The sequence below is a fragment of the Notolepis coatsorum genome (assembly GCF_963971535.1).
Source record: "Notolepis coatsorum genome assembly, chromosome: 3".
Classification (NCBI taxonomy): Eukaryota; Metazoa; Chordata; class Actinopteri; order Aulopiformes; family Paralepididae; genus Notolepis; species Notolepis coatsorum.
This window is the reverse complement of record NC_140167.1, coordinates 112,650,411-112,669,554: the sequence shown is the minus strand read 5'-3', so window position 1 is coordinate 112,669,554 and position 19,144 is coordinate 112,650,411. Positions and strand designations below refer to the sequence as shown.

Here is a 19,144-nt window from a genome sequence, read left to right as displayed (position 1 = left end):
AAACCCCTTCCTCTCCCAAACCGTTCCTACAATTGTTTTATGTAGCGTGATGATCATGAATACATTCATTATGTATTGTATTTTTTATGTTTAAATATCAACATTATCTGTCCATCCTCAGTAAATGTACTATAAATATAATATACTCCTGACTTCATCTGGTCTTTCCAAACGCACACACACAGAAAGGGAGAATGCCCCTTCCCCAGTCCCCACTAATGGACCTCTGCTGTTCTCTCTATGGTTCTGATCAGGCTTAGCTTAGCTTAGTTAGCTTACGCTAACGTAACGTTAATTTCGGTCTTTAACGCGACGTGGGCATAAAGGAATGGTGAGGATGCAAAGCATGTTGGATGCATTTGACCCGTTGTGGAAAAAAACAGCAGGCGGACTCTGGAGCTATGCTGTAATGTGTCGTCTACACACGCAGAGCTACTGTTGTTGATGGGTGGATATGCTCGCCAGGGGATTTTCAAAATACTGTAAGTATCGCAAACAGTTTTGAACCTGTAATAAAAAGTAATAGACAGAGTACAGTGCAGTAAAATAGTAGAATAGAGTAGATAGTAAAATTATGCAACAGTGCAGTAACTCATGATTCCATACTGTTAACAGATTTGGCCCTCGATAACGATACACAATATCTGGAATCATCAATATATTGCAAGATTTTTTGTATCTACGATACATCACGATTAGGGCTGTCAGTTTATCGCGTTAATTTTTATTATTTTTTAAATCTCATTCATTCCATAAGAACGTAGAATACACTTTTACAGACTTTTTTTTAATATGGCTCATTTGCATGTTCTTGGTATCTGATTCTAGGGACATCTATGGATCTCAGGGAATGTATTCCCAGTGTCAGAAATACTGTGTCTGTTACTAGGCTTGAGTAAATTGTAATGAACCAAATGAGAATATCCACACATTTATTTTTGTCTTTGAATAACACCATGCTAAAATTGACCAGACCTGAAAAATCTAAGCAAATGAATAAATGGAAGATGATTAAACAGAAGGTTTTCTAGATACAGTACTGAATTCTGCCATTTGATCTATGATTATAGAATATCAGGCCTAAAATGGTTACGTGATTAAAATGCGATTAATTAGATTAATTTATTACAAATCCTGTAATTAGATAAATCTTTTGTATCGCCTGACGGCACTAATCACGATATCTGTGTATCTGAAGAAGAAATAATACCCATAAAAATGCAAAAAGCAGGAATTATGTATTTATTCACAGGCTTCTCATGAAAGCTTATCAGCTTATCTTTAGTGTGCATCACAAACTGGCCAATTGTACATGAAACAATGTTCAACAAATTGCACAGTGTCTCACAATTTGACCTATTAACTATTAATTATGTCCCCAACCAAAAACGTTACCATCTGCTATAAAGAAAAAATATCATCTTTAACCCTTTTCCCGCCAATAACGTCGTACGACGGGTTTCAAGTTCATGCGGATTCTGCCAATAACGGCGTACGACGTGATTCTGATCATAATTTCATATTTTCGCCATGGTGTTAATATTTCACTCACGGAGCCTTGTCATATGCTGCGGGACTCAGCACAACTCTGCAACGCTTCAATACTGCCACCTGGTGGCTGATCGGCGAGTTGCAACCGGAAGTGGATCTCTTGTGATACCGGTGCGTCTCCCTATTCCGTCCGGCCACTCGTTTATTGTCCCTGGACTCAAGACACATACCGTGGATATGGATCTTTGCCATAACTCAATAATCCACATGATTTGGGCGTATATTAGTATTATACAAACCGGAACTGGATCGCATCGATCCACATCACATAACTGGGATCTGTTTGCTCCACTCTCATCGCCCAATGTTACGAGGAAGCTGCCGTGAGTTTCAGCGTTTTTCTTTATCATTTTCGATACAAACTGCTCTGATCTATATATCACCCATACTACATAAATCATTTAACGTCGGTCACGGAATTATAAACGACCCCTCCCCCCTCCGTTCACCCGCGGATGATCAGTCATAACCCTTAATATAACGTTGATCGGTATGCATTTATGTCTATATCTCATGTTCTAGGAAATACTGCAGAAAACGATAAAAACATATTTATACTCTAGACGTATTTTCGTATGAATGTGTGAATGAAAAAGTAAAACGTTCCTACATCCTGAACGATATATAATCGATGTTGAATGGGCCATAGTAATGTCAATTTAGCAATACAATTTAAAAAGTTATAGCCCTGCAAAGAAGGTGAACATCTCCATATACTTACAGTACTGGCAGAGAATGGTATAAGATGATCAAAGTGGTGGCAGGGAATGGGGTAATCATCTGTCAAGGAACACAGCAACTTTTTGGGAAATGAGCTTATTTGTGATTTCATCACGTCAAAAGCCGACGTGCCTGTTGCTTTTTGAAAAACGGGCCAGCAGTGGTTCGGCAAAACAATTTCGGAGTATATATCTGCTTAGAAAATGAAAATGTCAAATTATTTTATTTTTTATTTCTCCACGTGGTAAATACACAGGTCACAACATGTTTACAGGAAAGTTTGAGTGTATTTCGTGACTGTTGGGAACTAGGCTACACTGGCACACCTACTTCCAGTGAATGACGCTAAGCTAGGCTAACGGTGCGGCTGTTCCCTAAGCCTAATGCATGCACAGAGAAGAAAAGGGTATGTATCTGCTTGTCTAACTCCAGGGTAGATGGCAAATAAGCTAATTTCCCAAAAAGTTGGCGTGTTCCTTTAAGACAGTCCATTCACCTCATTCCAGTAATTTGTATTGCAGTAAAATGGGATTGTCAAGCAAACATTTAAAAAAAAAAGTATATATATTTTTTTACATTTCATTATCATGACCCAGGTTAGGTTATAGTAGGGCTGTCCCCAACTAAGGATTTGGATAGTCGACTATGATTGGCCGAAATTTGCAGATAGTCGACTATTAGTAGACAAAAAAAAGTATAATATATATATTTTTTTATCCCATTTGGGCTGTGGGGGGTGCTTAACCGTTTCGGGGCCAACCATGGACATGTCCGTGTTTCGGCGCCATGCTTAAAGGGCCAACCACGGACATATCTGTGGCTAGGTTGTTTGGGCTTTTATTCCATTTTAATAACCTACTCAATGTCAACGAGCGGCACTGCAGAATTACCCTACTCTTGGAATTCCAAAAAATGCATTACCGGCCAGATCCTCGTAGGGGCGCTGTCTCGATAATGCAGTGTTCCTTGTGGCAGAACGTTGTCTTTTTTCTTTAATCTTTGAATGGAGTTTCCTGTTAGCCTAAATCTATGCCTGTAGCATGTAAAATGTTTTGGGACGCGGAATTCGCTATGCAGTAAAGGACTATATCATCAGCCAATGGACATATCGATCTACCAGATGGCGATCGTTAACTGGGAAATCCTTTTTGCAGTCCAACCGGCCCATGGTAAGAGCTTTTTCACGTAAATTACAGGCCAATCGGGCCTTGCTCTCATACTCAACCAGGCGATCAGCGAATGTGGCTACTGAGGCTAACGCCGTTATTGGTAATCAATAATCAGAAACGACGTCCCCCGCCCCCCCCCCCCCCGCCTTTCATGCATTCATGGTGGACCATGAATACCGACAATATGCATTTAGATTTTTAGCTCTAGCTTCTGTAGGGCCGAAACGCCATTCGATTTAACGTTATTAGCCTTATAACTAGCGTTCCAGGAAATATACCAGACCAATCCCATATAATGCTTATATATTCAAGACGCTATAAAATGGGAACGTATTGATGAGAAAATTATTTATTTAAGCCATTTTGAAGGCACGGTTTATGGTGTCAATTGACAATGAGAATGGACAGATAACAATAATATAAAGTATAGATTTAGCTCTACAAACAGCCTCATGCACAATGAATACTTGTTATGATAAGGAGTTATAGAGTGGGGCCGTCTAATACCCGTGGCCGTCAATGTGTTAACACATTGGGCGCCGGGCATTGTGCCCATCATTATACCCAGTCTGCCAGCACTGTAACCCTATGGAGATGTTTACCTTCTTTGCAGGGCTATAACTTTTTAAATATTATAGCTATATTTGCATTACTATGGCCCATTCAACATCGATTATCTATCGTTCCGGATGTGGGAACGTTATATTTTTTCATTCATACATTGTTGTGTTAATACCGTCTAGAATATAAGTGTTTTTAAAGGGGAACTCCAACATTTTGGGAAATTAGCTTATTTAACATCTTCCCTGGAGTTAGACAAGAAGATGCATACCTTTTTTGTCTCTGTTCGTGCATTTTAGCTTTGGGAATAGACGCTCCGTTAGCATAGCTTAGCTTCATCACTGGAAGTGAGGCAGGACAGTAGCCTTACAGTGCCTTACAGTGTATTGCAAGGTCTGACATTGACCAAACTTGATATGCATGACCTTGGTGGGCTCTAGGTCAACTCCTGAAAAGGGGGTCAATGTCAGACTTTGCAATCAAAAGTTAGGGGGCTAATAACCCTTGCCATAATTTCAGTGCGCCCCCTAACTTTTGATTGCAAGGTCTGACATTGACCCCCTTTTCAGGAGTTGACCTAGAGCCCACCAAGGTCATGCATATCAAATTTGGTCAATGTCAGACCTTGCAATACACTGTAAGGCACTGTAAGGCTACTGTCCTGCCTCACTTCCAGTGATGAAGCTAAGCTATGCTAACGGAGCGTCTATTCCCAAAGCTAAAATGCACGCACGGAGACAAAAAAGGTATGTATCTTCTTGTCTAACCCCAGGGAAGATGTTAAATAAGCTAATTTCCCAAAATGTTGGAGTTCCCCTTTAAGCTTTTCTGCTGTAATTCCAAAAATGCTAGTTATAGGCCCTGACGCATATGATAGATTATCGATTGGCATTTCTTTCCTATACACGCTATATTAAAAATTCAAATGTATATGATCGGTATACATTATGCTTCATCATGCGTGAAGGAAAGGGGGGGGGGGCGTTTATAATTCCTTGATCGTCAGTAATGGCTTTATTTAGTATGGGTTTATATGTTGAGCAGATGGTTTGCAGTGAAATGAATAAACAATCGGTCTGAAAATAACGTTATATTCCTCTTACCGTTCGCCGATGAGACTGGAGGAAAAAGATCCCAATAATTTGACGTCGATCTCCTACATCCATTTCCGGTTTGTATGGCGCAATAAACGCCGAAATCATATCGATTATTGCGTTTCGAAAGCGATCCAAATGCACTAGAGTGTTTGTCTGGATCCACGTAACAAGATATGACTGCCGGAGGGATTTCCTCGACGCACCGATCGCCACTTCCGGTTTTGGCGTGAGTGAAACTCGCCCGACCATCCACCAGGCGGCGGTATTGAGGCGTTGCAATCTCAGACAGGGTGCCGCTGCAGTCTGGAGGGAGGCTGGATGAATTATGAATGCCATGGCGAAAAAATTTAATATTGATCCCAAAAATGGTTTACGCGGTTGTTGGCGTTCAACGCATGGTGGGCAATAACGACTTACGCCGTTTATGGCGCACAATGTGTTAATGTCTGAAGGAGTCAACGGAAGGCTTCTTGTCCTCTGCAAAAGCATGCAATTGGTCCACTGATGGATGCATCTTGATATTTGTCTAGTCTAGTCTATTAGATGGGTGAAATCCTCTTTCAGTGCCTCTGTGCCTGTTTTCTTAGGCCGTTAGCCTCTGGTATGCGTGCCATTAGCGTTAGCCACGCTTCTAGGCCTATTTTCTTTTGGAAAGAATGATAAAAAAAAAATATATATATATATAATCTCTTCTACTAAGAGGTTGGCAGTCGACTACAGCTCCTTTCGACTGATTAGTCAACTATTCGACTAATAGGGGTCAGCCCTAGGTTATAGTAAGACTTTTAGTGTTATTAACTTTTTTTTTTTTATCCACTTTTTCTCCCATTTTTCTATATTTTTCTCCCATCCCAATTTCGTATCATCCAATTCAACCCTCCCCTGTCACGGACGCTGTTTCTTGCCTCCCACAAGCCGGCTGCAATGTGGACTAAGTCATACATAGCACAAGTCCCCTCCGGTACTTGAGGTAACACAAGTTGCATCTTTTCACCTGCGCAGCTCGATCTCTCAGTGGCGAGGAGTAACGCGTGGGAGGCTCACGCTGCCCCCGACACTTCCTGATTCTACTGCGCAGGCGCACCAACCGACCTGTAGGAGTCGCTGTCCACAACGCCGATCCCCACCCATCAGTTTCCCACCCCCTAATACGGCCAATGTGTATTAGTACTGACGACCAGCTAAACTGAAAGCAATGTGGAGCGCTGGGATCGAACAGGCGATCCCAGCGTCTCCGCATTTGTGGCGAGCGCCTTGCCCACTACGCCACGTAGCCGCCCCGGTGTTATTAACTCTTTAACCCATTCAGTGCCAACCACGAGATTAGTCGGGTTAACTCGACATGCGAGTGCCAAGACCCGAGAAAACGTGGGTTTTAATCGTTATTTCTTTTATTAGCAATATCTAGGCCTGCCGCGATAAGCAATAAATCGATTAATTGCTGCGATAATTAAAATGAATGCAATGATTTTGACGGGCGCGATTAATTGCTATTTGCGCGTTTGTTTTAATGAGGCGGAACCAGTGCCGCTTGTCAGTCACTGTCCGTGTTGGGAGGCGGGTCGCTGACGTTACTAGAGTACAGCACGGGAGCCCCGTGGGGCAACGCCACAGCTTAACTACATTTCTCAATAGTGTGGCTCCTTTTAACCAAGTAGCATTATTTGTAGTGTAACGTTAGCTATTTTTAGACCCAAGTAGTTACTCGCTACTGCCCGGAGAAACTGGACTGCTAAATAAAGATGAAAGATAGAGCTTTGATTCTCATTCCATGCTAACAACATTAGCTAACAAACGAAATACAACGTATAGCATAGCTACAAGTACAACACAGAATAACGTTAATACAATTACATGCATCATTGTTTACAATGAACGGGTGGGGCTGGTCAAAGGACTGGACACGGGGACAAGTTAAACATGAATTAATTTATTATAACACTCCGGTAGTTTCGAGTCGTGCTGCAGTGCCTACGCACCACAGCTATTCTATTATATACTGCTTTGACGCTTCCTCCTCATCGTTGATTGCCTGTAGTAGCTGCTGCATCTAACGTTAGTAGCTAACGTTAAAACTAACCTAAAGTTAGTTGTTCACCAACAATCTCAACATTTGTTATTAGCTCAAAAACAACCGGACGAGACATGTTGTCGGCTCATATGTTCTGCTTAGGATAATCGCAACAATACTTCCGGTCCGGTCGGTGGGCTTCAAAATAAAAGTCTAAAACCGGAAAAGACGGAGCGGTGGGCTTCAAAATAAAAGTTTTGGGAAATAAATTTCTCAAAAAAAATTCTCTAACCGGTCGCAATAATATCGCTTATCGCGATATTTTCGGGGGCAATTAATCGCCCAGCTAAATGTGTTATCGTGGCAGGCCTAGCAATATCCATTAATTTTTTATCAATCCAGCCTGACGTTTTCATTGGGAATAGGTCTGAGCTCGAAAAGGGCAAATACCGCCGCCTATCGTCTCCCGGATGGTATTGCACATCATTGGATTGGATTGGGTGGGACTGTGCATCAGAAAAAAATTCCGGTCCCGGGGTTTCCCTTCTCGGGCAAGCAGTATCGTGTTATCACATTCACTGGCAAGGCTGGGAGCAGCGTCGATTATGTGTTTTGGTGCTATAACGTTGGATCAATAAACACGATCAATATTTGGAATGGCGATCAGGAATTGGATTAATCTTTTTGCAGAACATCTGATGTGAGGTAAGGACTCTTATTTTACCAGTATTGGGTTAATCAGATGTTTTTTTCTCCGCTATCGCACTGTGTTGTGTGTGTGTGTGTGCGTAACGTAGGCCTGCCGCGATAAGCAATAAATCGATTAATCGGCGCGATAATTAAAATGAATGCAATGATTTTGACGGGCGCGATTAATTGCTATTTGCGTGTTTGTTTTAATGAGGCGGAACCAGTACCCCTTGTCAGTCACTCTCCGTGTGGGGGGCCGCTGGCCTTACTACAGAGCACAGCACGGGAGCTCCGTGGGCCAACGCCCCATAGCTTAACTACATTTCTCAATAGTGTTGCTCCTTTTAACCAAGTAGCGTTCTTTGTAGTGTAACGTTAGCTATTTTTAGACCCAAGTAGTTACTCGCTACTGCCCGGAGAAACTGGACTGCTAAATAAAGATTAAAGATCTAGCGTTGCCGCTATCCAATGCTAACATTAGCTAAATAGCTAACAAACGAAATACAACGTATAGCATAGCTACAACACAGAATAACGTTAATACAATTACATGCATCATTGTTTACAATGAACGGGTGGGGCTCGTCAAAGGACTGGACACGGGGACAAGTTAAACATGAATTAATTTATTATAACAGGTAGTTTCGAGTCGTGCTGCAGTGCCTACGCACCACAGCTATTCTATTATATGCGGCTTTGACGCTTCCTCCTCATCGTTGATTGCCTGTAGTAGCTGCATCTAACGTTAGTAGCTAACGTTAAAACTAACCTAAAGTTAGTTGTTCACCAACAATCTCAACATTTGTTTTATCATTAGCTCAAAAACACAGAACCGGACGAGACAAGTTGTCCGCTCAATACGTTCTGCTAGGCAGCTAGGATAATAACAACAATACTTCCGGCCGGACCGGTGGGTGGGTTTCAAAATAAAAGTCTAAAACACCGGAAAATACGTTTATTTTGTACAGCGTTTTCCTCCACGAGTACTCGAGTACATCATGTGATCAATCGATCTGGATTATTTTTGCCCATCCCTAGTTTATCCTGTGCTGAAGTCTCCATTCCAATAGAGATGGTATATATTTTGGTGTTTATTTGATTATTGTTTCACTGCCTTTTTATTTATTACGTTTCCAGTTTTTTCCTCACACTTTATTAACATTTTGTACATGGTACATTAATAATACATGTACATGTTAAAAGAATTACACAAAAAGCCAGACAGAGGGCTTGTTTCCAGTTTCAGTTTGTTTTATAATAAACAATCAAACTGAGCATTTTTTTTATTTAGGATATTTAAAATGTCTTCCAATGTTAAATAAAGGTTTATTGCACTTTGAAACGGTTTCCTTGCATTATTATGCTATTATTATATTAGTAAAAAAAATAAAAAGGTTAATTGAAAACTTTTGGGAAATACATTTCTCCAAAAAAAGAAAATCTCTAACCGGTCGCAATAATATCGCTTATCGCGATATTTTCGGGGGCAATTAATCGGCCAGCAAAATGTGTTATCGTGGCAGGCCTAGCGTAACGTTAGCGCTGACCACGGTATGGATAATCGATTTTTCAGCCCGCTTCTCTAGTGTGCATAAGTACACATATACTATCGATAATCTAGCGTTTATTTGAAAACTATTCATAAATCAGCCAAAGAATGACAACGTGTTTTGTAGGGCTGCAACTAACGATTATTTTGGTAGTCGACTAATCTGTCGAATTTTTTTCCGATAAATCGACTAATCTAACGATTATTTCTGTCACACCCTCCATCTCTGCTTCCTGTGGGCGCGGCTCTTTTTCTGGGCTCCAGTGCATGTTTTACCTCACATGCTCAAGTTTGCACACCTGTGAATGTCACCCTCCCTCTGCCTTAACATGATCCCATAGCAAATTTAAATAAGGACTCATGAAACATTTGAATTTGGATCTTAATTAAGCTACTTGCTTAATCAAATGTATTTTAATAACAAATACAATAATCAATCATAATAAACAAATTAAATAATACTAATTAAAGTGCAAGTTTAAATGTAAAGATAATGTTTTAAAAGTAGCAGCCTCTGCCCCAGCACTGGTTCTGATGGAGCTGTAAACCTGGTCCAGGAGGGTGACGTGGATCCACTCACTAGGCTCCACCATCTCCAACAGCTGTAGGGGAGAGGAGAGGAGAGGAGGTGGATGAGTCGGATCAGATAGACTTCTAGGTATTTTGTTTGCTGTGTGTGAGTGAGAGGAGCTGTGTGTGTGTGTTGTATGTGTGTGTGTCTTACTCTGATCTCCTGCAGAGGAACACGCTATTTACAAATGACAGCGTCCATAAAGGAACCTGTGATTGCATTGCTATAGCAAACTTATAAATCATCAGATATAAGATGGCTAGCACTAACGTTCCCTATCTCTGCAGTCTTAGCCCAAAAAGTTCAACTTTTTTCAACTGAGAAAAAAAAGCAGCCTAGTCTAGACCATGGCGCTATATAGACAATGGACGTTGGCACTAGCTATCTTAACTTACCTAATTAATACTCCAGTCTGCAAAAATACGACACTTTGTGCTAATTCACGGAGCTGTAAACACCGGTAGCCTAGCCAAGCTCTCAACAACCATCAAATGCACACAGCACACACATCCACACGCACACACTCACTTTAAACAAACAACACACTGCAGCACCCACTCTCCACACTTTAGATCACCTAAACACTTTATATTTATTGGTAAAGGATTTGCACTACAACTCATACACCTTACTGTAAATTGTACCTAAATTGTACCTCATCCCATTTCTGCTTTGCACTATATAGTATTGTATATTAGTACATTGCATAGTATATTGTATATTGTATGGTAACTCAGTTACTTCTATTCTGCATCGAACATTGTACATATGTCTATACTGAACACTGTGACCTCTATTTTTACTTCTATTTTACATGCTATACTATTTTATTTCATACTTCTCTTCTCTCTTCCACGCTCTAGCACAGTCTCTGGAGCGTAACAGTAAGAAGCATTTTGTATAAAAGTATTCTGTACTTCTGTATGACAACTATTAAAGAATCTTGAAACTAGTAGCCTGTAAGCTTGGCGCCGTTTAATGTTAGCTAACGTTACATAGTAGTTGGTGGACACGCAGCCTCAACATATTAACTGAAATAGCGTTCGCTTAGCAAGCATTATCCATGAGACATTCTGTTTTCCAACATGTGAGCTAAAACTTACCCATGATCCGAGTAGCTGTCATCACAGTTCCAGAATGCTCGCTGCTGCTTTCTTCTTCTTTGTCGTTAGTACACAGAATGCACTCATGGCAGACCAGGGAAATTATACTGCCCCAGCACTTCCTGTGGTGCATTTGCGCAGTTTTGAATGAACGTTATCCGGCTCTCTGTTTACTTTTTATATGAGGCATCGACACTAAAATTCTGCGTCGACGAATTTTTATGATTGACGTCGTCGATTATGTCGACTAATTGTTGCAGCCCTAGTGTTTTGTGTATTCCAGTAAAGGGCGATTATCGCGGAATTTCTCTGGAATTACTAGACATCTCCAAAACTATACTCTTATTCAAAGCGGTATAAAACGGAAATGTACCAATGAAAAAACAATCTGTTTCGTACATGTTGACTGCAAGCAAGTCATTGATAAGCGAGGGGTGTTTTAGACCCATAGCCATAATTTTAGATATAGCGTTAGTAAATTTCCCCTCTGTACCGCCTGGCGCCAGCGTTATTGACCATTTTAGCGATGTTTGCAGAGCCATCGTGTGTTCTGTATTATACCTATGGAGACAATAGTATGGCTCATTTGACAGGCATTATTCATAGTCCATTACTGACTAATCATTTCATTTCTACACAGTGTAGTTTGTAGTTTATTACATGCTAAACATCGCCCATTTCCAAAATAATCCAGTCTTTTTCCATAGATCGCGAGATATGACGCGTTATATGCAATAAGCCCAAATCGTTCTGGTTAATCGCCTGAAATACTCCCAAATCAAAGGTATATACCATGTACATATGTGCCTTCACAAAATCATCAAGGGGGGGGTAGTCTTACCCCGAAAATGCGATCGTTACAAAAAGCTTGGTTTAGGTCCGGTAAAATACGACTCTGTGATCGTTACAGAAACATGTTTCAGGTTAGGTAGAATAGACATAGAATATACCTTACCTTAGCCAGAAGGTACTCCAAAAAGAATAATTCCAATGATCCCATCGGCGATCGCGATTACTCGTTTATATGTAATTACTCGCGTATACAGGAAACTATAGGTTTTGAGACGAGAAGATCTCCTAGCGATTGCTCTGCAAGAGCTCCTCCCCCTCAGAGTGGGTCAGGACAGAAAGGGAATAGACTATCAGAGTTCAAAAGGTAGGCGATACTGCCACCTGGTGAGATTCGATCGTCATTGCAATTCCAACATAGGCAGATGAGCCAGGGACACCTAGAGGGCTCCGGCTGACCGTACAGAACGGGGATCAAAGGAAAAAGATCAAAGGATCAAAACCCGATAAATCTCAGGTATGGCGCTCGACACATAGCGAGATAAGCCGACTTATCTCGGGTATGGCCACCAAAGAGTTAATATATTATATATAAATATGTTTTGTGTTGCACTCAAATGCAAATGTGTAATGTCTCATAAGCTTATGTGGGCCGGACACCTTCACTACATTACACTTCAGTGAAATCAATCAACCAGTGAATCACGATTCTGCACGGAGAAGAAATTCTCCAGTTTTCTGCTCCTAAGGCCTGGAATGAGCTTAAAAAAAACATGGATCTGGAGGAGCTTATCACTACCATGTTTTAAAGCTAGGATAAAACTCATGGAGGAAGATGCACTAGTCCAGGGGTGGCCAACTTAGTCAGAGACTAAGAGCCACAAAAATTACTGTGGTACCACAAAGAGCCACACCATATATACCAGCGTTTCTCAACCCTTTTTTCAGTCACTGCACCCTTCATGCGTTTATAGGTCCCACCCTCTGGCCTCTGATGTTGCTAATGTCTTTTTTATTTGGGCCTCACAGGGTTAACCTCTTAACACTTTGATTACCGGCCATAAGATGGTCAAAACATGGTTGAATGCCGCCACCCACTTCAATGATAGCGTTGTGAATGCATAATGTGTCATAATAATCTGCCCGTCGTTTATCAATGACTTGTTTGCAGTCAACATTGTCGAGACGGATTGTTTTTTAATCGGTTCATTTCTGTTTTATAGCATTTTGAAAAGCCCTCGTTTTTCAGGAAAATATATAGATTCTGTGATAATCGCCCTTTACTGGAATATTCTGGCATACACAAACTGTCATTTTTCGGCCTATTTATGAATCGTTTTCAAATAAACGCTAGATTATCGATAGTATATGTGTACTTATGCACGCTAGGGAAGCGGGCTGAAAAATCGATTATCTTATTTCCTGATCAGCGAACACACACACATTACATTTACATTTAGTCATTTAGCTGACGCTTTTATCCAAAGCGACTGTTCTGTACGACAAGCCATCAGGAAGGGCACAACTCTATCAGCTGAGCAACAATGTTCATAAAAGTGTTGAGTGCTACAGTGTAGGTTAGTTTATTAGGACAAGTGCATGACAGTACGGTTAGTTAGGGTTAGATTTTTTTATTTTTTTTTAATTCAGATAATGGTTGAAGAAGTGCGTCTTTAGTCGACGGCAAAAGATTGGACGTGTTTCGGCTGTCCTAACTGGGGTGGGTAGTTCATTCCACCATTGTGGGGCAAGGACTGAGAATAGGCGGCATCTCCTTGATGACCCTCCCGGAGCTCGGATAGGAGTAGGTCTGAGGCGGCCAGAAGATGCAGACCGTAGGGGTCATGAGGGTGTGTAGTTGGAGACCATTGACCGGAGGTAGGCGGGAGCGGTTCCCTTTGCCGCACGGTATGCTAGGTCGAGGGCCTTGAAGCGGATTCGTGCAGCAATGGGGAGCCAGTGCAGGTCCCTAAGAAGTGGGGTGACATGGGCCGACTTCGGTAGGTTTGAGATCAGGCGGGCCACTGCGTTCTGAATGAGTTGAAGAGGCTTAGTGGCAGTGGCCGGGAGGCCAGCGAGCAGTGCGTTGCAGTAGTCGAGGCGGGTGATGACACACACACACACATAGGGCACACGTTGATATATCTGTGAAAAAAGCTCTGATTACCCTAAGACTGGTAAAATAGATTCCTTACCTCAGATCAGATGTTATCCAAAAAGATTATTCCAATTCCTGATCGCCATTCCAAATATCGATCGTGTTTATTGATTCAGCGTTGGGTACTGTAAATATATATTCCACGCGTTTTCCGGGCCGGTGATCAACTTGGGTCTCTTCAGTTGGCTGTATTTTCCCAATTGAGCTCAGAGAGAGTCTGCAACACTAGCGTGAGGCTCGATTGATGAAATATGAATTAAAATCGCTAATTAAAAAAAATACGACAAACAAACGCTATATGTCGTTGGCGGCACTCAACTGGCGGCATGAACTAACGACAAATCGCGTCCCTGGCACTCAAAGTGTTAAGGCAGAGAGGTCCGGTACTGGACCGCAAATGACATTGGGCCATAAATCCATCTCTACAGAATGTATGAATTAATGTTGCATTTTCTTTTCAAATGTAGCCAAGAGTAAAGACCCTAACCCTGTCAAAACAGCAGTCAAAGTGTATATTTTCAGCATTACGTTTGTTTACCAATGATTGTAACTGTTATTAGCGAAATATATGATTATAGAAATCTCAGGTCATTGAGTCGGAAACCGGCGCATATTGACGGGAGGAAGTGGCACAGCCAAAAGTGAGTGTAGTCTTTTGAAGAAAGAGACCCAGGGCTTTTGATGGACTTTCGAATTTCTAAAAACTACCCTACCCAGCTCACCCCAGCCCCTGTCAATCATCTGACTTCTGGATACGCTTTTTTATTTCTCTTATTTTTCGGGATAATCTCCCACAAACCTGAACGTTATTGCCATAATACAAAACACAGTTTGTTTCTCTACCTTTCTGTGAACGTCTAGCAAAAAACGGCGTTGCAATCTTATGAAACATTTTCGTGAAATTTACATTATAAAAAAGTAACTGTACTTGTGAATCATGCCTGGTGATACTAAATCCAGATTGAATTCTTCCATTGGAAAGGGGAGATTTGGCCCGATCCATAGATGTGCGACTTGGTCATAATAAGGTAATTTATTGGCCTGATATTCTATAATCCTATTTCAAATTGCATGTGTCCGGATGGCAGAATTCAGTACTGTATCTACAAAACCTTCTGTTTAATCATCTTCCTTAATTTGCTTAGATTTTTCAGGTCTGGTCAATTTTAGCATGGTGTTATTCACAGTCAAAGATAAAAAAAAATATATATATAATTGAATTGATATTCTCCTTTGGTTCATTACAATTTACTCAAGCCTAGTAACAGACACAATATTTCTGACATTGGGAATACGTTCCCTGAGATCCATAGATGTCCCTAGAATCAGATACCAAGAACATGCTAAATGTAATGAACCATTTAAATGAACCTGTAAATGTTTATTCTATGTCTTATGGAATGAAGGACAAAGAAATATTCTACTTCCTTTTTATTTAATTTTTTTTAATGGAGGGAGGAGACGCACATTGGTGGGCAAAGAGCCGTGCGTTGGCCACCCCTAAATGCTATGTTATGTAACCGGTCACACTAAATTAATCTTGCCTGCCTTCAATGTACAACTCCGATGTGGTGGTCCCCCTTTTTCTTTATTTTTTTCTTTAAATGTTACACTGTGAATTTTATGAAATTGTGATTTGTAATTGTCTTACCGGTAATTACGTCTTGGTCTCTCTTGTAAAAGAGGTTTCTAACTTCAATGAGACTAACCTGGTTAAATAAAGTACAAATAAAAATAAAATAAAAACAATAGCATGTAATTCTCTGGTGTTTGATGGTTGACAGCTGACGTTCATGGGGCTCAACGACCTGGAGAGCGAGGAGGAGTTTGGTGACAACAGGGTCCTGGAGGGCTGGCAGCGATTAGGCGAGAGAGCTGCCATGTGTTTCAGAACCGCCCCCACCTTCCACTACATGTGAGTAGAGCCATAGACATAATATAAAGGCTAGACTCTGAGGACTCGCCTGCGCTGCTGGCCAATCGAGACCGATGTTGCCACACGGTGCCCATCTTGCCACAGGCAGCATGCCCCCACATAACATGAATGTCTATGGTGCATGTAGTACTATAACCATAGCTTGCTACATTTTCAACCGATTTTCAAACGGTTTGGTTTGTTATAAACGTCAGAGATGTAGTTATCATACTGCATACTTATAATTGACTTTTTATATGAGAATAATTTCAACATATCCAAGCATCCTGAATCATATTAGCCACGTTAATAACGTTTGTAATAAACCAAACCGTTTGTAATAAACCAAACCGTTTGTAAATCGGTTGACGATTGAGCAAGCTATGGTTATTTCAATGGTACATGCACCATAGACATTCATGTTATGAGTGGGCGTGTTGCCTGTGACAAGATGGCCGCCGGTGAACCACGCTGGAGACTCCGCCTTGCACCATCCAGTTATATATATCCGAGTAGAGCCGCCCCCTGCTTCCACTACACACACCATTTACAACACAAGTACATTTACACACCATTTACAACACAAGTACATTTACACACCATTTACAACACAAGTACATTTACACACCATTTACAACACAAGTACATTTACACACCATTTACAACACAAGTACATTTACACACCATTTACAACACAAGTACATTTACACACAATTTACAACACAAGTACATTTACACACCATTTATTTACAACACAAGTACATTTACACACCATTTACAACACAAGTACATTTACACACCATTTACACACCATTTACAACACAAGTACATTTACACACCATTTACAACACAAGTACATTTACACACCATTTACAACACGAGTACATTTACACACCATTTAAAACACAAGTACATTTACTCACCATTTACAACACGAGTACATTTACACACCATTTACAACACAAGTACATTTACACACCATTTACAACACAAGTACATTTACACACAATTTACAACACAAGTACATTTACACACCATTTATTTACAACACAAGTACATTTACACACCATTTACACACCATTTACAACACAAGTACATTTACACACCATTTACAACACAAGTACATTTACACACCATTTACAACACGAGTACATTTACACACCATTTAAAACACAAGTACATTTACACACCATTTACAACACGAGTACATTTACACACCATTTAAAACACAAGTACATTTACACACCATTTACAACACGAGTACATTTACACACCATTTAAAACACAAGTACATTTACACACCATTTAAAACACAAGTACATTTACACACCGTAATTGTAATTGAAACTTGATTAATTGCCTAGCCCTAATATATATATATTTTTTGTATACCTTCATATTGCGTATACCTCTCCCAGTCCTATATTAAATATTAGTTTTAAATGCTTATCTCTGTGTGAAGCCTGCAGACACAATGGGGTTCATTGTGGTTTAATGGAAGATTAAAATGCATTAGTGTTGACTGCACTAGAGACCAAAATGGTGCATATTGCCTGGCTGGTACCATCATCCAAAACTACATAATGATACATGATAAAAGAAGTTCATCAGAAGTTCAGTCGATGGCTTCCTCTGTCACGCAGTTAGCCAAGCAGCACCTGCTCCACACACACCCTTCTGAGCTAAGGCTGTTTCCCCGAAGCCTGTTTTTTGGGATTCGAACTTCGTCAGGGTTTTTCGAACGAATGTTCGAACCTTTTTTTTTAATATATAAATATCAAACTAAATCCTCAATTTGAATACAGTGATTAATCTGATTAAATTAGTCTTTAAAATGTATTAACACTATCAGTGCCGACCTTGTTTACCTTTTTACCCCGTTGAATGCCATCATCCACTTCAATGTTAGCGTTAAAAAACGCATAATATATGTTTTAAATTATGGCTATGTGTCTAATCTGCCCGTCGCTTATCAATGACTTGTTTGCAGTCAACATTGTCGAAACGGATTGTTTTTTAATCAGTTCATATCCTTTTAATAGCATTTCGAAAAGCCATCGTTCTCTAGAAATTTTTCTGAACATTTCAATATTCCCCCATAAACGGCATTTATTGGAATAAATACCGAATACACTAGACACGTTGTCATTTGTCTGCCTATTTATGAATCGTTTTCAAATAAACGCTCGATTATCGACAGTATATGTTTATGCACGCTATAGGCGTGCTGAAAAATCTATTCTCTCGTTTCCTCAAGATCACACACACACACACACACACATATACACACACGGCACCTGCTGATATCTCAGTGAATACAGCTCTGATTACCCCAAGACTGGTAACATAGACTCCTTACCTTAGATCAGATGTTCTCCAAAAAGATTATTCCAATTCCTGATCGCCATTCCAAATATCGATCGCGTTTATTGATTGATTATTGGCTGCTGTAAATATATATTCCAGGCTGCTTTCCGGCTCGCGATCAGATCCCTCATCATCAGACGGCTCGCCAGCATAATGGAGCCAGTTGGCTCCACCTCTACAGATCCCACAGGGATCTCCCAGTATAATCGACTGACCTGCAGTTACACAGGGATAGACGATAGGGGGCGGTTTTTTCCCATCTGAGCTCCTAGAGGGGCTGCTGTACCAACGGCAGACTCGGTTGATGAAATATGAATTCAGATCGCTAATAAAAAAATCAAACCACAAATCGCGTCGTCGGCATTCAAAGTGTTAAATCAACTTTCTAGCCCCAGACCCAGCCCAGGGAGAAGCCCCAGCCCAACTAAATCAACTTTCTAATGAATATAACTCATCAGTTTATTTTAATACTATAATATTAGTGTAGCCTAATCTTTATCTGCAACTGTGAAGAAAAACCCCATTGGTTTAAACAGAATGAATAGAAAAGAAAAGAAATATGTATTTTTTTGTAATTTTTTTTTCTTCGAATGTTGATTTAGAATGTACATTTATCGAATGCCAACATAACAAATGAACGTTCGAACGTTTGTGCTCAGCCCTATTCTGAGCACAGATAAGCACACATGTGCATGTGCAGGAGGAAGAACTCCAGGATTACGATACTTGAAGGCGCCTCCCGCTCATGGTTTGAACACGGAGCCGTGTGTCTGAAGCACCACGTGGAGCATCGAAGACGAGGTGAAGCCTGTAGAGTGGAGTGTCTGAAGCACCACGTGGAGCATCGAAGACGAGGTGAAGCCTGCAGAGTGGAGTGTCTGAAGCACCACGTG

General features: G+C 40.7%; 1 protein-coding gene across 1 annotated transcript in view; it reads left to right on the top strand.

The window, feature by feature from the left end:
• The window catches only part of LOC311225231 (non-structural maintenance of chromosomes element 4 homolog A-like), a 113,409-nt gene that overhangs the window by 26,355 nt on the left and 67,910 nt on the right, over window positions 1–19,144 (top strand). The window contains exon 6 of the mRNA XM_084310447.1: window positions 15,754–15,884. Within this exon, the coding sequence (XP_084166573.1) occupies window positions 15,754–15,884 (131 nt within the window). The remainder of the gene's footprint in view (window positions 1–15,753; window positions 15,885–19,144) is intronic.